General features: G+C 47.6%; 4 protein-coding genes across 4 annotated transcripts; 2 read left to right on the top strand and 2 right to left on the bottom strand.

The window, feature by feature from the left end:
- Positions 1 to 208: 208 nt before the first annotated feature.
- On the top strand, positions 209 to 2,025 carry LOC121589942 (SPRY domain-containing protein 7). Its single transcript, XM_041909236.1, has 2 exons — positions 209 to 649; positions 724 to 2,025. The coding sequence occupies exons 1-2, from the start codon at positions 547 to 549 to the stop codon at positions 1,347 to 1,349; spliced, it is 729 nt and encodes a 242-aa protein (XP_041765170.1). The 5' UTR covers positions 209 to 546; the 3' UTR covers positions 1,350 to 2,025.
- A 6,001-nt stretch (positions 2,026 to 8,026) lies between these two features.
- Positions 8,027 to 11,822, top strand: LOC121589777 (nuclear receptor subfamily 2 group E member 1-like; the record flags this gene model as incomplete). Its single annotated transcript, XM_041908900.1, has 4 exons — positions 8,027 to 8,130; positions 8,261 to 8,376; positions 10,303 to 11,199; positions 11,277 to 11,822. Coding segments are annotated over 4 exons (1,461 nt in total), but the record flags the coding sequence as incomplete, so codon positions are not given.
- A 256-nt stretch (positions 11,823 to 12,078) lies between these two features.
- Positions 12,079 to 13,943, bottom strand: LOC121590153 (splicing factor ESS-2 homolog). Its single transcript, XM_041909579.1, has 3 exons — positions 13,665 to 13,943; positions 13,442 to 13,598; positions 12,079 to 13,368 (listed from the first exon to the last, which is right to left on the bottom strand). Exons 1-3 carry the CDS (start codon positions 13,797 to 13,799, stop codon positions 12,134 to 12,136), a joined length of 1,527 nt encoding a protein of 508 aa, XP_041765513.1. The 5' UTR covers positions 13,800 to 13,943; the 3' UTR covers positions 12,079 to 12,133.
- Positions 13,944 to 14,158: 215 nt separating this feature from the next.
- LOC121590266 lies at positions 14,159 to 15,586 on the bottom strand. Its single transcript, XM_041909759.1, has 3 exons — positions 15,401 to 15,586; positions 14,844 to 14,969; positions 14,159 to 14,757 (listed from the first exon to the last, which is right to left on the bottom strand). Exons 1-3 carry the CDS (start codon positions 15,462 to 15,464, stop codon positions 14,312 to 14,314), a joined length of 636 nt encoding a protein of 211 aa, XP_041765693.1. The 5' UTR covers positions 15,465 to 15,586; the 3' UTR covers positions 14,159 to 14,311.
- Between the last annotated feature and the right edge of the window lie 2,817 nt (positions 15,587 to 18,403).

Here is an 18,403-nt window from a genome sequence, read left to right as displayed (position 1 = left end):
TTTTACAAGTAAATAATACATGTGTTATTCGTAGTAAACGTACTCTCATAATGCAAAAGCAAAGGGAATCAATTATTTGGCTCAAATTATTCAAAATTTATCCAAATTAGCAATAATTTTGCAGTTTTTCTCCAGTTTTGGGGGGTAGGAATGGGTCATTTTCGAAACATTCGAACTAGCGGCCCTGTCGAACATAGTGACGATTTGACAGCCCGAAAAACAACAACACAAAAATATACCACCAAACATTATTAATGCAAATCGGTGCGCATATTTCTTATCGCATTAAAACGTGTTTCCTCTGTCGTTTTTCGTGAAAAATGTTTTAACAATAGTGAAGCAGGAGCGAGTTATAGAAAAACGGTCAACAAACCTTTTGCGCCGTACCGCCGAGCGCTGTGTGCTGCTGCCAGCTGTTCGGCTCGGACGGCTCAGTGCTCAGGGGAACGGAAGAAAACGGGCAATGTAGAACACACAGCTGGAGCTTTCTCTCAACTAAAACGAAACACAATCCTTTCTATCCTTCCTATCGTACGTGGCTGTGAAATGTTTTGCTGTTTGAAGAACTGCCTCAACGGTGTGCTGCCGGCTCAGTCCGTGCACATCACGAAAACAGCCAACCCGGTACAACTGGACTCGTCACATATGGGTAGGTGGAGGGGATGAGGGGGCATTTTCTCATTCACTCTTTCATTGACCAATTCATCCGCTTCCCTTTTGCAGGCCATGAAGTGGTCATCATCAAAAACGGACTGCGAGCCTGCGGAACCGGTGGCGTACTGGCAAACGCACCGCTCGTCCAATCCAAATCGTATTTCGAAGTGAAGCTGCAGCAGTCCGGCCACTGGTCGATCGGGCTGGCCACGCAGCAAACGGACCTGAACCAATCGGTCGGCGGCAAGGACCGGGAATCGTGGTGTCTCAACTCCAACCATCTCGTACTGCACGGCGGCGACGTCATCTACCGGCTGGACGCGAGCAAAGGGAGTGCGGTACCAAACGGGGGACAAAACTCACCGGGACACACCGTCCCCGGCACCGTGCCCGTCGATCTCTCGCCCATCTCAGCGCCGCCCGCGTTCTCTTCGGTCGCTTCCCCACCCGGCGGCAGCGGGGAAAGTGGATTGCCCCAGGAAGGCGACACGATAGGCGTCGCGTACGACCACGTCGAGCTGAACTTCTACCTGAACGGCAAGAATCTGAACGTGCCGGTGCTGAACGTGCGCGGAACCGTCTATCCCTGTCTGTTCGTGGACGATGGTGCGATTCTGGACATTGTGCTGGATAACTTCGCGTACGGGCCACCGCCCGGCTTCGAGCGCATTCTGGTCGAGCAGTCGTTACTTTAACTGGTCACATGCGAGTGCGTGCGTGGGTGTACTGTTGCTTTTGTTAAGTTTTGAAACGCGCACGTTGCAATCGATTCACTTAAATAACTAATCTCTTCAGTGGGAAACGGACACTCGGTACGCGGGGGTTTCCTTATCATATCTCTTTCTCTCTCTCTCTCACACACAATCTATCTTACTAACTTTCTTCTATCCTGCCGTTTTTCTCTTCCGCTTTGTGTTAACACATCGTTACAAGATCGTGGCTGTGGTGGTTTAATGATTGCTTGCGGAAAGATCCGCTCCATACACTACTACGGCGTAACTTGTTACAGTAATCCATTGTCTTTCACACAAAAGTGCATAGAACGACGAGGGCAACGGTCCAACTACAATGTCCAGTATCAAGGATCGAATCAGAAGCGAAACAAAAATGCTAGCTTCATTCTTCCTGCCTAATCCATCATTCCTTTTTCCCCCCTTTACTACGACACCATCAAACTGAAACCGTTTATTGGAAGTTGGTGGAAGCATCCCCTTTTTCTATCGCCAACGTTTGCGTTCCCTTTCCTTCGAAAACCACAAAACGCTTCGAACTGATCTAAATATTTACGCTATTACGATTGTATAAATAGAACAAACTGCGAAACATTGGAAAAGAAAATATATTATACACATGAACATATTTATTACACGACGGAATCGCGTGGCTGGTGTGTTTTTTTTTTCGATAAATGCGTAGCAAGAGTATAAATGTGTGTTTTGATTATGATTTCAGCTAGCTAAACCCCGTAAAAGGAGTTCTAGCAATCGATGGATTGCTCCCATTTTTACATTCTTCCCCAAACTGGTCCTATTATTATTGATTCCAATAGAAGGAAGGTCATTTCGAAACATATACCAACACCAATTTTAATAAAAATAAGCAATGCTAGTCGGGCATCAAGACAGCAATGACAATGTAAAGCAAAAAAAAAACATCATAAATCAATAATTGATACCAACTCTTGCTCAAACCATGACGAACCGTGCCAGTCAGGATTTACCCGCCCTACTTGGTTTGTGCTTGTTATTGGGGTTTATTCGAAAGCTCGAAAGCCTGTATAGGTTGGCATGTCCTTGTAGGATGTTTCGCCAACTAGAAGAAGAAGAACAACTGTATCAAATTCACTATTATGTGACTATAAGTGGAGTTGCTCCTAATCCTCTCATTGTCTTTCATCAAAATTCATCATATTACTTTTATATAAAATACACAAACCCAGTGGGTATTTTGAGCAATTAGGAGCTAAATTTCATAGCTAACAGTTAGATAGATACCAGTTGAGGCTTTCACAAAATGCCAACAATCCTAAACGCTCCATGAAAGTCTCTTAGAACGCTCAGAACTAATACTTGAATCGGCGTTTTACTTTAAGGACAGATTAGTCGTCTTTTTTAAAGATTCCTTTCCAGTACTTTTTCGTGACAAGACCAAACAATCGCGCTTTTCCCTCACTCAATGCGCACCAATCGCTAAACAATACAATCCCACCGTGGCCCACCGAAACACACCACAACATGGCGCTCCACTTTGGTTCAAGAAAGAGGGACATGTAAGCTTTCTGTGTGTGCACGGTAAATTATGCAAAAGGGAGCTACCACCGGAAAACGTCCGTCCGCACACCAACCCACCAGGCCTTAGCCATCAAGGGATGCCATGGGAGGAGCCACACGTGCGGCCCATTGAGCGGACGATCCCGGCGGTCGCATCATCGTGTCCTCGGTTCCGTGTTTGGCAGAGCAATCGGTGTCCTTTTGTAAGCAGCAGCACAACTTCCCTCCTCTGACCGTGTCCTGGCTGTGTGTACGCGTTGTCCTTTGTGCTTTGACCTTTTCCCCCGTTTGGTGTGGATCCTGGCCAACAAACAAAGCGAACCCGGGCATAAAGTCAGCCTTTCGATTCGTCCCACCCATGTCCCGCCATGTCGTCCCTCGCACTAATGCCACCCACTATCGACAGGCAGGAGTCATGCGCGCTGTGTGGCTCGATACGGTCGGGTCGAAACCACACCTACTTTTGCAAATGGCTCCTAGCCACCATCACTCTGATGGGTGGGATTGTAGGGCTGAGAGCAGCTGAGCTGGGGTGGCGGTTGCGGGACGGAGATCCCGATCACAGCCAGGAGACCGAGGGATCGTCTGGTCGGAGGTCAAACCTCAAAACTCGACGGCTCGACAAGCCGTCCAACATGCGCTCGAGCATCAATTGCAACCGGAACGTCAATCGGAACGGCAAGCAAGCAGTAGTGGTGTGATCTGGACGATTGAAACACTTGTCAGGACATTCCAGAACGCGGTCATCGTGTGATAGTGTATGTGAGTGTGTGCGTTGGATCGATGTGCTTAAGTGGGTTATGACTAGTGCTTAATACAACATCACATCACCCGGACAATTCCGAGACGGTGTTGCAAGGATATTTTACCCACGACGATTGGGTTGCCATTTGTAGTAAGTTGCCTTTTAGCTTCCATACATGCAGTGGTAAAATGAAATGATGAAACAGGAATTCGTTGTGAACTTACTGGGTTAAAGTCTACTACATACAATATTTCAAAATTGTGAAGCAATACATCAAAATAAACTCATACTTATAATGAATTTCGCTTGCTTTCAAATCACAATTAATAGAACAATCAGTGTTCAATTTGAATCTTCAGATAGACATGCTCATAATAGGCTCGGTTTAAAAGATCGTCTTAAAGCACTTTTTACAGTTTTTTAGAGGATTTTTTTTGGAAGTTTAAGCAAACACAAATACTTAAAACGATTGATTCATACACTACTGTTAGCACATCCTGTGATCCTTCTAAATCATTATGCTCCTCCCAAAGTCCCAATAGCGACCAGCTGCGCCGTTTCTCGATGATTTGATAAAATGCAAATTTCAACTTTCGCCAACCCAGTCACACCTTTTCCTGGGTGAAACGGTGTCATCATCCATCGACGTGCTTCAATAGCCGAATCAATGGATTTACGTTGACGTCAATTATGTTGGGACACCGCTCTGCCCATGCTATCGATAGTCAATAAATGATTAATCAGCTTTTTTTTGTTAAACCATTATTGTTGTCGACAAACTTATCGACTCATGCCGGGCTCCGCCGGTGTAGATGTAAAAGGCTTGGGCAAGGGGATTCAAAGGATGGATTAGTTACAGTGCAGCTTCATTGTTGCAACCCTATTGTGGAGATCCTCTGGGCTTAATGTACAGTGTTTATGAACCAAAGTTATTGTTGTGGTGGTGAAATTTAAATTAGAATAACAACAACGCCAATATACAGGGCAATCAATATGACATTTACCAGTTTCGATATTGCCTCAAATTAATTTAATTTAATTTTCGCTATGCAATGATGTTGTGCGTGTGCCGGTCCCATAGTACAGTCTCATCAAGCCATACGAACTAACCAAATCCCATTCACATTCCGCGGAATTGGCTATTCTGTTATGGGTAAAACAAACAGTCAAAGATAGCCAAATTCAAAATTAGCTTTGATGGCTGGCCTTTGACTCTCTAACTAGGGTTATTGTGCCAAATGAGGAGAAGAAGAGGCTTCGGCCTACAAGGCTGGACATAAAACGTGTCACATACCAGCCGTTGACAGCGCTGATCTTCATACAGTGAAATCTCTGTAAGATGTAGTCTTTTCAAGATTAATTGTTTCTTTAGGATGAATATTTTGACGGTCCCGCCATATTCCATACATTTTATGTCTCTTAAAGATGAAGATCTCTCTAATGTGAACATTCTCTAAGATGCATATGAGATTTGGCACCCAAAATTCTCTAAGATAAATTTTAGTACGACAGTTCACTAAAATATTGGTACAAGGATGTGAGGTTTTTTCGGTGGTTTCTTGGAAACTTCATAGCAACAACTTCATTAGTTTTCCTCAACATGAATATCTCTCTAAGTGGACGGTTCCTTGAAGATTCACCTTATGGAGATGTCACTGTATAATACAGAGAACATTTCCCCCTCTTTTTTCATCTGGAATACTGTTGAGAGTAGCTGTCAATGATTGGGGCCGGTCTAGTGGTACAGTCGTCAACTCGTACGACGTAACAACATGCCCGTCATGGGTTCAAGTCCCGAATAGAGACCGTGCCCCCTTACGTAGGACTGACTATCCTGCTATGGTAACAATAAGTCACTGAAGGCCAAGCACACTTTCACTAGTGGGTACAGGCAGGCCTTCACCGACAGCGGTTGTTGTGCCAAAGAAGAAGAGAAGAGCTGTCAATGCTCAATCAATGCTTGAAAGCTGATGATAGAATAGCCATCTACTGTAAAATCGTAGTTCTTTCGAGTCGGTTACACCCTTTTACAAGTAATTAGCTTACTTGACTTACTGCATCTATTGAGTTGTTAAAAAGTCGACCAGCATGGCCTTGTAGAAATTAGGTCTTTTCGGCCTCAATTTGTAAGTAACAATATTTAAAAATATTTAAAGAAAAATATTAAAAAAATAAATAAATACCAATCTATCGTCCTATAGAGAGCTAAAGGTAATTTAAGCATATCTCAAAAAATGTTACTGCATAGTCTCTAGGATTCCACGCAGAGTTTTTAATTTGATCAGTTTTTTTGGTTTTAAATATCATTTTTCCAACACAAAGCCGATCAATCAAACTTTGAAGGACAAAATATCCAACAAACCGTAACGATCTTGTGGCTGTAATTGATTTTTCAATTGACTTTTTCCTGTTCCTTCAATATCTCTCTTTTGCGAACAAAAACTCCATTCCTCAATTTGCTAAAAACCGCAACAATCACAACATGTTTTTCATTGGAAAAAATATTAATTTTCATATCACTCCTCTCCGAAAACGCCTCACAGGAAATGCCACCGATAAAAACTACCTTATTACACACACACACACACACACCGCCCAATTCTTCCAATACCTCTCCAGCAGGGGTGCCTGTACCGAGACGAGAGACACCCCTACTACTTGACATTTCACCGGCGCGGCACTTTTCCAGCCAGCGGGGCAAAGTGAAAAGTCAAACCGTTTACCGCATAATTTGCTGCACGCGTCGTCGGTTGTATTGTTTTCCCTCCAGCGAGCTGAGCTTCGGTTGGCTCCGGTCGGTAATTATAATTGTGGCTCGTGTCTCGATTTCCGGTACACCTGTGTGTGTACTCGTGTCCAGCACAACCCAGGCTCCTCGCGCCAGTATGCAATGATGGGAAATTAATATCTTTACCGCCAGTGGCCAGAAGGTAGCACTGTTCAATAATGCAGTGGAAAAGGGTAGCAGGCAACCCGCCCGCACATCGTTGTTTTGGGCAAAAAAAAAGGGAAAATCTTGTTTCATAAAACTTTACCCATGGAAAATGACTTCTCTCGTCTCCGACGTGAATCCTTCTTTCAAAACTAAACTTTTTTAAACTCTTTTTCCCAATCCATCATCGTCCTAGGCAACACATTGCTTCACACACTGAAGGACGAATGCCGTTTTTGCTTGCTTGATGCACACACACACACATGTGTTGCTGCTTCGAACTTCCGCAGAAGTTCCTCAGTTCTCATGAGTCACGTGCTGCCGCCGTCGATTTACACACGCTTCATTATTATTGCATTTGAAGTGATTTTCCGCCTTTCCCTCGAAAGTTTCCTTTTCCCCCAGTTTTCGCCCTTTCAATCGGGCCAGATCGAACCGCTATCGACATATCTCTCCCTCTCTCTCTCTCTCTCTCTCTCTCTCTCTCTCTCTCTCTCTCGCGCGCGTCCCGGAAGTCGACGTTTCGTCAATGTATGTATCCTTATGCGTTATTATTGAAACCTGTCCAATTTACACGAGGGGTTGCGAGCTGTTGGAGAAGGTTTATGCATTTTTGTTTTGTCACCGCTGCCAGCTACTGTTAATGACGGCATCAGACCCAATCCCCTAGGTCTAGGGCGTGTATGTGTGTTTGTTGTATCCTTTTTTTTCCGATGAAAGGGATAATGCGGCGCACGTGTGGTGGTGGTTACTCGAGGGTACTTATTCAATGTTGTTCCTATTCTGGCGTGACGTTTAACAGCTGGCATTTGATTCGGTTTGGTGCGCTTTTTTGGAGCAATCTTTATCTGTGTATCTATTTTCGTACCGAAACAATCGCGCCCCCGGAGGTTAAATGGAGCAGGAGCGAGTCATTAGGCGAACGCTAATGTGATGGCATTTTGTGATTCGATATCCTGTATCTACGGTTTGGTTTCTAATGACCGATGCCTATCGGGCAATTAAGGCGCGAAAGGATCGTAATCAGGAATGTACGATCGTACGGAAAATATGGCACCAAATGAACAGGTTTATCGGACTTTGGAGGCTTCGGAAATTGGACATTGGAGATACTATTTCACTAAAAATATCACTAGACACTTATTGAGAACATGAATTCCAATCTGACGCGAGTTTCATACTTCTACAGTTGTACTCTACTAAATCTTAACAACTCCAACCACGAACATTACTTAAAGATTCCGACATTCCATTTTTGCGTCCTTACCAGATGTTGCTCTTACCTTTTTACGATCCATGTTGTACTGATAGCCATGTTTTCCATCCCTCGTTCAGGCTACTCCCGCCAGCCAGTGTGTCAACTCCATGAACGACAACATCGCCGGTGGTGGCGGAACAGGCGGTGGCAAGGTGTCAACCGGTGGGCCCGGTGCTCTGTGCAAGGTTTGCGGCGATCGGGCCTCGGGCAAACACTACGGTGTGCCGTCCTGCGATGGATGCCGTGGTTTCTTCAAGCGCAGCATCCGCAGGTAAGCAAGAGCTGAGAAGATGGAAGAAACAGTTTCTCAGTGTTCTCATGTACAGCAAATCATCATCGTTACAAATGTTTTCGCTCACCGTATTTACTCCCGGCTGCTGCCTGGCCTATCTTCCCGACAGAAATCTCGAGTACGTGTGCAAAGAGGGCGGCAAGTGTGTGGTGGACGTTTCGCGACGCAACCAATGCCAGGCGTGCCGATTTGCCAAGTGTCTGCAGGCCAACATGCGCCGAGAAGGTAAGTTACACACACGCACACAAACCCACATGTAAACACAGACACAGTGCCACGCGGATAAGAGACGAACCCCGGAAATCAAACACTTGTCGTATCGCCACTTGAACCGTATCCGTTCTCACATGCCTGGTCGCAATTAGCGCCACCATGTTCCACATCGTACCCCTGACACCAACTTTCTTACTCACTCTCTCTCTCTCTCTCCTTTGCTCTGGTGACATCTGACCCTTCCCAATGTTTGCTGCGATTGAAAAGATGTGTTTACCACTCGACCGCACAAAACGCGTCACGTTTTAGGATTTGCTCTTCCGCTTCTTTCGGAAGGCGGTGCATGAGCGGGGTCAGCTTTTCGATCCTGGCAAGTTCACTGTCCTCAGGACCCCTCGCATGTCTGTGATTGACACTTGCGTCGAACGAGCGGGCGCCCTACTTCGCCCGGATTGTGAAAATATTTGCTCCCAAAAACACTCTTCTAATTGCTAAATCAACAATCTGCCGCTGATGTGGCCCTCGGGTCGCACAATACAGTCCCGGGCGAAGGACCACGATCGATTACGGGTTTTTTCCCTCTCACGCAAGGAAACGCAAGAGATCTTCCCCTCTTCTGTCCTGGACGATCTTTTCGTGCTTCGTAGATTCTTGATTGAATCTGTGAAATGTTGAATTTTATGTTCATGTGTCCATTATTTCGAAAAATGTTATGCAAATGTTCAAATAAAACTTCAAACTTCAGCTCTTCCTAAAATCCTTGCTCGATTTCATACTTTGAATGTGTTTGATTTAGCGTATAGCTTACATATCCTAAGTATGTCTTTAGTTTCCGTTTATAAATCTACCACTAAGAGCAATTAACACCACAGCTACATTGATATCGGAATCCATTCCCCTACCTGTTCTTTCCCCTAAGTGCAGTTCTTTCGAGCGACACTTTCACCCGCTGCCTACCGTATGTTGACACAGAAACACAAAACAACCGTCTCCCCTCGACGGAGTCCTTGCTCTTCCCGTGCCCGAGGACGTGACAATGCGTTCGATCCCTCTTCACTCCATCACAGGCAGGAATTCAAATTTTCAACCAAACGAAAATGCTTCTATTCCCTGCATTTTTGGAGAAGGGGCGGAGAGTGAACGCATCAAACTTACAGCTAAAGCTAGATCCGATATCCGTCGATGTTTGGCCAGTTGGTTGCTTCACATCATAAAAATTTGGTTTTGTTTTCATTCCCGATGCTCCTCCTGTGATAACAGACCAGCACTAGAGCCTCGTAATGACGGGCCATTATTGCTCCGGAATGGAGTAGGTCCGGAAGGGGGAAAGTGTCCAAAGAAAATGTTTGTTTAATTCGAGCTGTTCCAATCTGATGGCGGGAAGTTGAAGGTGTTGTAAAATTTACCATAAGTGCAGCCAAAAGATGATACGATAAGAGGATGCGTTTTAGGTGCGTTTGAAGCATCCCATTTCTTCAGAAACATGTTTAAAAGAGATATTTGCCGGATTCCTTAGGGAGTCTTCCGTAGGGATGTTCTATGTTAGAATAGTGTACTAACCAAATCCTTCTATAGTTGATAAGGATACTTCCGGCCAAGCCAAGCAGTTGATTACAGGTCAACTTCATTTATTCGGAACAATTGACCATTGCTGGAGATCCTTTTTTTCAACCTTTCTGCACCCAAAACCGTTCCCCTTTAATCGTGCATCAGTAAACTGGGGTAACACAATGGTGGACACGACCCGGTGGTGTTGTCGGGTGGTGTATGTGTGTTTCTTCGCGACATAATAATCAGCATCATGGGAACCGGACCGGCTGTCACGGTTGTAGCTTTCTCCAGCGTTGAGTGTTCCCCCAGTCCGGATAGCGTTTAACTTATACATCGAATTTCTTCTGCTCTGTCTCCCTGGTTTTCCCCCCATTTCCCCTCCGTCAGCCGTCCAACATGAGCGAGCACCCCGGAACTGTACTCCGCTGACTGCGACCGTAAGTGGTCTCTCCGCACATGGCGATTACTACGCAGCCCGGACGTCCTTCGCCGCCCTGCCCCAGGCCAACCTATTCTTCCCACTTCCACTGCATATCACAGCGACAGCGGCTTCCGGACCATTTGCGCCCATCGCCGATCCGGGCCGTTTTCTTTCGCCATACGCAGCCCAGTCACTCGCAGCTGCCGCGGCCAATTCCACCAGCTTTGATCACTTTCCACCGCCAATACCACCACCACCACCACCGGCACCAGCCACGACACGAAGGACGTCTCCGACGGCTTTTCAACCAACGTCCACCGGTTTAGCGCCGGGTTCGGGACTGGTGCAAGTGCCAGTGCCTCTGCCAGCTTCAACGGCGGTCTCTAAAGCGAACCTGGTGAGCGAGGGAAGCCAGATGGCCACCACAATCACGGAATCCATGTTCAACAGCATCACGGGAGACTCGCTGGTTCTTCCGCCACCGCCACCAATCCACTCGATCAGTTCGATTCTAAGTCTCAGCTCGGCAAAAGAGAACGAAGTCAGCAGCACGGGTGAAGAAAGTCCTCCCCGTGGCTCGAGTGGCCAGCAACAGCAACAGCAGCAGCAGCAACAGCAGTACCATCATTCGGTATTGTTTGGCCAACCGGGCAGTATCACCGGTTCGATGCACGCCGTCAAGAGCGAAACGGATATGCTGCTAGAGTCTGCCGCTAAGCTGCTGTTTCTGGCAGTGAAGTGGGCGAAAACGGTGCCCTCGTTCCTGCAGCTGCCAGTCAACGATCAAAAACTGCTGCTAGAGGAGGCATGGGCCGAACTGTTCGTAATCACTGCGGCACAGTGGGGATTGCCGATCGACAATGGTAGGGCAGCTTGTCGCACTTGCGTCACTTTCAAATCTAATGCGATTGTTTTGTCCATTTTCGAATTTCATCTCTAGAATTCATTGCGCGGAATCCACAGGCCGTGAAGCTGCAGAGCGCCATCCAGCAGTTCGGCATCGCACGGGTGGACTATCGCGAGGCGGCCTGCCTGAAAGCGCTGGTACTGTTCCGACCGGATCAACCCCGCCTATACGCTGCGCACGAGGTTTTGCTGCTTCAAGACCAAACCGTTGCACTGCTGCACGAAAAGTGCGGCGGCGTAAGGTTGGGCCATCTGCTGCTACTTCTGCCGGCCATTAAGGCGGCGGCCAATGCGAAGGTACTGCAGGAGATGCTGTTTCGCAAAACGGTCGGTGAAGTGGCGATCGAGCGTCTGCTGCTGGATCTCATGAAAACATAACACATGGTGCGATAGTTTACTCTTAAATGTAGCTTTTAGCGGATGTAGTACCGGTATGGGTGGATTAGAAAATGTCGTAGAATTAGTGCCCTTTCGTGTTAGATGGAGTTGTGTTAGTGTGTTCCTTAGAAATAAAGTAAGTGACCGTGTACAGAACTTCTAAAGTGCAGTTCATGTGTATGAAAACAGGAAATAAAAACCTAATCAAATACAAATACTCACTGCTTTCTGCTTTTCGTCTAGTCTCTTCGTCCGCCAGTCGTAAACTAGCCTTCTTTGTTCATGTGACCGTGGTCTCAATGTAGCAAATAGTTGGTTGCTAGCCAACATTCCCTAGCCGCATACAACTGCTGTTAGTAATAAGCCTTCCACGTTGGCCTCGTTAAATACCCAAATCTCACACAACAACAATTCGGATGTAAATCTAGACCCTTTTTGAAGCAATTGCCACCGCTGGCTACATTGTAAAAGTCTGTTATATTTTCTAGATCGGTACTCGATCACTTCAATGCCTCAAAAGAAATCGGCAGCCTTCTGACGCTTGCCGCCGCTCGGAATATCCAGCAGGTCGTCTGTCAGATCTGTTGATGTTGCCTTCGAAGAACCGGCCGCTCCCACCAGAGGTGTTTTCCTTCTCACCATCGGTCTCGGAGAAGGTGTAACATGGCGTGGCTTAGCTTTACTACCAACACTACTGCTGCCACCGCCAACACCACCACCACTACGCCGACCACTTCCACTTACCATTACGGGTGTTTTCAATCCACACGAGCTGGCGGGCGATGCGAGCGGGCTAGGTGTGGCCAGAAAGCCGAGCTTGTTGGTAGCCAACCGACGGGCTGCCGGTGACATGCTGGCCAACCGATCGAACGAGCTGCGCACCAGCGGTGACGCTATGTTGCGCCGTGCCGCTTCGATCGCTTTCGCTTTCTTCTCCCGGGACTGCTCGGCCGCCTTTTCCGCCAGCTGTAGGGCCAAATTTTCGCGCTTCGACGTTTCCATGATACGGAACGACGGTCCACCGGCCGACGGATGGAGGGGTGTGTCTCCCCCGTCCAGCCGGAACGGAGTGCCCTCGATCTCACCCCACGTAAACAGCGGACTGTCCGTAATGCCCGGGCAGGGGGAGGGACTCTTCACGAACCCGAAGCCCCGCACCTGTGGCGATTCGCCCAGGGACTGATCCACCACCCGACCGTCCACGCCGATTTTCTCCGGCAGATGTTTGGCCTGCGTTTTGGCCGCCTCCACGATCGCCTGCCGGCTGTCTTGCTCGTTGAACGGATTGTGATGGAGGCGCGTGCTGTTGTGGTTGATTTCCTGCTTCCGCTTTGCCATTTCCAGCTGCTCCTCCTTGGTCAGCTCCACACCGTCCGGGGTGTACATGATGTAGTTTTTGTTCGTGTACCGCCACATATCGAGCTGCTTGGGTCGCTCTTGCTGGTTAAACTGCTGCTCGATGCTCGGCAGGGCTAGGCACTTGCCCATCTCGATGGCGGTCGTACCTTCAGCTTGGTACAGCACGGCAAACTTTTGACGCAGCTTCCGGTCGGCCGTTTCGATGATCTCCTGGAAGCTGTCATTGTCCTCGCTGGTGTACGTCTGCAGGAAGCTGTCCAACGAGTGCTTGTCACCGAGCGATTTGGTCGATTTGTTCGAACCTACGCTGGAGGTCGACCGGATCGATGGTGGCGCTTCGCTGGCTGGTGTCGCTTCCGGTAGTGGTGTCTCGAACGTGGCGGGACTAGCTGCAAACCAAGACGAAAGATTAATATATGTAACAAACAGTGAGATACCCGCAGCGGGAACTGCGACAATTACCTAAACGGGATGAGTTTGGTCTTTTGGAACTGTACTTGGAAAAAATCTGCCTCAATTTGCAAACATCATTGCTGGCCAGCGCGTCCAGATATTCGTTCTGTGCCTTCAGTTTCTGCAAGTCGGGAAAAAAGTCCCGCTGAATGATTTTGCCCATTTCCTGCAAACAGAAGCGAAAGAACAAGTTAGAGGAAGTTCATCCCGGAACCATACAATTGCTTCGCACCTGTATGTATTCCTCCTCCGTGAGGATGATTTTGTCCTTTGCTTTGGCCTTGGGCACGATGGGTGTTTTAAATACTGTGACCGCTTTACTTTGCTCCTTGATGGCTTGCAGGGCCCGTTCTCCCGGCTTCGCCATGGTGGAATATTACGGAAACTTTCGGTAAATTGTAGAAATTCACAAACCAAACTCTGTTGCGCGTTGTTTTGTAAACAAATGAATCATTGGGACCAGCGATACTTTTCGCTCTTGCGCGCCGCTAAAATCACATTTGCCTGTGCGAGAAAGCACATCGATTTTTGCTGCATGGACACTTTGGCGTGACATCGCATCTGTTTGACAGCGTCTGTAGTTGAGCTACTGTCCACTAGTGTCGCTAGCTGTGTGATTCTTTCAAAGTGACCGTTTAGCGACGAGATGTAAACACATGTTCATGGATCATTTTGTGTAATTTGCCAGTTTCTTTCAGTTCACAACATCGCATCATTGCAACTCTCTTTTTTATTCTTAGCATATCTTTATTCAAATTGTCACCAAGTGAATACTTATAGTTGCTGTGCTTTCGCTACAAACTCTCTCCCTCTCTCCGTGCGCTACAAACTACACAACATGTTTCGAAACGTACGCAAACGGCGTGGCTACCGCATTTCTTACATACTATTGGCAACGAAGGCACTCAGCAGGATGGCTCCAACGAGCAGCGACATCTGGGCGACCACACTGCCGGCCGCGTTGTATTCGAAATGCCGGAAGTTGCATCCATTGCCGGCGCACACATGGCAGTCGCGACTGTTCAGGCAGGACTCGTGTTCGGACAGGCAGCCGCGCTGAACGTTGTTTTCCCGCACCCGCACAACGCACTGATCGTCGGCCACAAAGCGCAGACAGGGCGTCGGCTCCGTTTGGATCTCTTCCCCACAGGTGCTGTTGGTGATTCCTTCGCACTGGTGGCAGTGCAGACGTCCGTGCGGGAACAGATTTCCGTTGCAGGCAGTGGTGTTTTCATTCGAGCAGAGTTGGCAGTTGTTCAGGAGCGCACAGTTATCACGCTCGGCCGCGGTCAGGGCGGTTGCACATCCACGCTCCACATCTTGGCCTGTGTTTGTCGTTGCAGAAGATGAGAGAGATTGGTGATTTGAGGTTTTATTACAACTCCCACCAACAATCGCCTCCACTACTTACCCACAATACGCGTGTAGCAGGTCACGGCAGTCACGTCCGGCGAGGGAGGACATTCCGAAAGCAGGACGTTCTGGTCCGGAACCAGACAGTTGGTACTGTTGAAGGTGGTGCACGTGAAACACCAGACTGCAGGCGACGAGCACGGTCAAAGGTGCAGCACGGAACAACGAACGGAAAGGTGGGAAGAAAAAGCTGTGCGTTAGTATGCGTTTGCATTCCGTAACCTGACGATGGGATCAAGATAAGATAAACGACTGCTAGCGAAAGTTAAGCACATCGAGCACATTGAGTAACAATATCTGAATGTAAGTGTCGAAAACTGGATAACCAGGTAGGATTTCAATTTTACGTAACAGATTTACGGTAAACTTTGCTTCGCACTTTAGAATTATTGCTTTCAAAAACGTTCCGTTCAGTCACTTGTACCCAGCACGATCTTTCTTCAGCTTTTGCAACGCATACAGAGGGCGAAACTATGTTTGCTTTCCGGTCACACCCAGAACGTGTCAACACATTTTCCGCCCCAAGCTAACCCCATTTCCAGGCAACCCACTTACATGCGGACGCATTTCCGGCACTGATAGCCAGCACTAATGCCACAGCTGCGATGTATTTGAACATTTTGCAAGCTTCGTTTTTGTTGCACTTTCAACTTTCAGAAACAAGCACACGAAACCACGGCCACTCTTGAAGCACTGCTCTACGGTGGGCTACCGGTGATGAACTGAAATTCAGACCATTCGTTATCCGGTCACGGCCCCAGCCGGCTTGCGCTCCGATGTACTGGGGAGAGATAAGATTAGATACCACTACACGGAAACAGTTTCAATACAACTTCAACCCGGAGGCCCTATCGACCGTTTGCATCGAACATGCGAGCCCCGGGACGGCTAATGGCACACGGCTGGAGACAAATTCACAGCGACTTTCTTCGGAATTCTGAGAGCTTTCTTTCGTTTTTCGGTTGTCGCTGTTTGGCAGTTAACGGTTTTTTTTTTTGGGTCTGGAAGGTACACTCGTTGCACTGTTTAAATGGAAGATCGCGTGCAAATAAGCAGCGCCGGATGTTTGCGCTTGCGACGGGTATGGTTCGATAGCTGGAGAGTTACTGGAGAGTTACTTCAAATGTGTTATCAAATAAGCGGCATAAAGCGGCCAAACATGACTGAACTAGGGATTTTGAATATTTACCAAATCCATGCTCAGGAATTTTAACAAGTTCTTTGCTCATGTAATGTCACATCAGTCAATGTTGCTGTAATGACTAAGCCTAATAGATGGCGTATACGTACTAACACATCGTCAATGCCTTTCCAACACTTACTAATAGTTTAAATATCACGTATTCCAACAAATTATTCTTATCACAAACGATTAGTTTAATAGCTCTAGAAGCAGTTTAAACGCGATACTTAACATTCGGAACAATGTCGTCTAATGTACTAAGCACTGCAGCTAGCGCTAATTTCCAACTGATACACACACATTCCCTGTCGGCATCGCTCCTACACCCACACAAGACCTTTAACAGACTAGGGGAAAAGCGTTAGTTTTCCCGCGATTCCTACGATATCTTCTACCAAACGAGAGGGGAAAAAACCCCCTCAACACTCACACACAGCATCAGCAGCAGTAAGACCAGAAGCTAAACCTTCATTGGCTGCTCGTACATCATCTCCGGGCGGGCATCTGTCTCTGCGTCATCTGGGTTGGGTAGCGTGAGCGAGCCAGCAAGCCTGGATGCGGCGTGTTTTCACGCACGCCAGCAGCTAAGGCCAGCAGCCAGCCCGGGAGGTTTGTCACAACGGAACTCCGCCTTCTCGAATCACGGGCAGCGGCAGCTCCGTGGATCGCGTCTCGTCTTGGGATCCGATCAGATCGACGCGAAACGATCGTGGCGCGGTGTACATGAGCATGATAAAAATAATCTTCGCGATCGACCGTGTTGGCAATTTGTGTCCGCACAGGGGGGGAAGAGGATGTTGTAGGGTGTAGAGAATGTCGTTTAAGTGGGGAGAGGTTTTTGCCGAGATGGTTACATTATTGGTCATTGCGGGATTGCGCGAAGGATTACGAAAGATGTGGTCAAATCAGGACAAAAGATGTATGACGATATTGAAGAGGATTAAGGTGTAGTACACCGCATTTACTATCAAGAATTCATGAATGTATGTACCACAATCACTGCTACATTGGCAGTAATAGATAACCAAATTCCAGATGTGAAGTCTGTCCCGTTCGATCTCTCGAGAAGCTCCCTGTAAATCTGGACTTCAAGCAACAATTCGACAGAAACACATACGCTCACAAAGCGAGGAATCGATAAATAAATACCCAAATGTACGACTTGCTTCGGAACACGAGAAAAAAACACCGGCACACCGTCAACTAGCCAAACACTTCACAAATCAAACGCCTAACTTACCTTCTCCGGCGGACTACTCCCGCGCGTTGTTTATCGTCGAAGGCCCTCCCTTCCTCAACCAGCAGGCACTGCGACACATTCACCCTTCCAAGATGCAAGCCTTTCTCCCGGCTCCTCCGAGCACCCCAACACTGAGATAGAGTTTTGGGACCGTTTTGGGTTCCTTTGGCGTCTTTCGACATCACCCCATAACAAAAAAAAATGCACCACTACCACTGCACACTCTACTCCAATCGGAAAGGGTATCGGGAGAGAGTGCCGTCGCCCCAACGCACGGCCACCGTTCCGGTCGATCCGATCGCCTGAGGGTTAGCAGCACAAACGGCTTTTGCCGGCTACGTCACAGGAACCGTCGACCGTCGATCGCGAGCTGACGAAAGATGGCGTTGGTTCACACTTTTCATTTTCACGCCGGAACGCTCGGCACGGTCCCGGTATGGTACGGTCCCCGGAGCTCGCCCGGTTCCGTCTGGTATTTTCGTCCCAGTCAACGCGCAATGTACGCAATCGCCCGTGTACGATGGAGGACAGACAGAAGGGTTTTGGGGCTAGAACGGAGCGGGTGAAACATAACCACGGCGGAGTGACTCTAGGTACTACCACCGTTGTGGTTCTAATTGCATCGAGCAACAGCAGTGAACGGAGCGGATCTTACCCGACTGCAAGGGGCTGACTCGATCGCGCACCGTTCATTTGCTTCCATTCGTCAATGATTTGTACTTGCTTCAAGTGCCAAAACTATGTCCATGACCTTTAAAACAACACACACAATCTGTGACGCAATTGTGAGAAAAGTGAATTTTCGTTCACTCCTAAATGAATGAGTTGGGTGGTAGATGGTGCTTATGTTTTTGTTCTAAGCAAAACTCTCTTAATCGAACAGTCAAGTCAGTAGCGAAGAAGGTTTCTGATTAGAAACTCTATTTTATATATGAAGCTAGCATGTGTTGAATTCAATTTTTCCGGAACTAATGAATGCAGCAGTATTGGTTTGGACATATTTATCTACAGAGTTGGGGCTTAGTGATGAGTCGGAAGAGATATGGAGGACAGTTGCAAAACAGTATTTTGCTCACAGAAAAGATAAGGAGGAAGCAAACAGAGGACAAGCTAGACTTGATCCGACGACCTATAC

This window comes from Anopheles merus, chromosome 2R (assembly GCF_017562075.2).
Source record: "Anopheles merus strain MAF chromosome 2R, AmerM5.1, whole genome shotgun sequence".
Taxonomy (NCBI): Eukaryota; Metazoa; Arthropoda; class Insecta; order Diptera; family Culicidae; genus Anopheles; species Anopheles merus.
This window is presented reverse-complemented; position numbering and strand designations above follow the sequence as displayed.

Bases quoted from the DNA above. Each gene is read 5' to 3' on its own strand.
- LOC121589942 (XM_041909236.1), top strand. From the start codon at position 547: ATGTTTTGCTGTTTGAAGAACTGCCTCAACGGTGTGCTGCCGGCTCAG. The intron at 650-723 runs GTAGGTGGAGGG...TCCCTTTTGCAG, and splicing joins ACTGGACTCGTCACATATGG to GCCATGAAGTGGTCATCATC.
- LOC121590153 (XM_041909579.1), bottom strand. From the start codon at position 13,799: ATGGCGAAGCCGGGAGAACGGGCCCTGCAAGCCATCAAGGAGCAAAGT. The intron at 13,599-13,664 runs GTGCGAAGCAAT...TTCTGTTTGCAG, and splicing joins CGGAGGAGGAATACATACAG to GAAATGGGCAAAATCATTCA. The intron at 13,369-13,441 runs GTAATTGTCGCA...CTTGGTTTGCAG, and splicing joins ACCAAACTCATCCCGTTTAG to CTAGTCCCGCCACGTTCGAG.
- LOC121590266 (XM_041909759.1), bottom strand. From the start codon at position 15,464: ATGTTCAAATACATCGCAGCTGTGGCATTAGTGCTGGCTATCAGTGCC. The intron at 14,970-15,400 runs GTAAGTGGGTTG...CGTCGCCTGCAG, and splicing joins TGCCGGAAATGCGTCCGCAT to TCTGGTGTTTCACGTGCACC. The intron at 14,758-14,843 runs GTAAGTAGTGGA...CGACAAACACAG, and splicing joins CTGCTACACGCGTATTGTGG to GCCAAGATGTGGAGCGTGGA.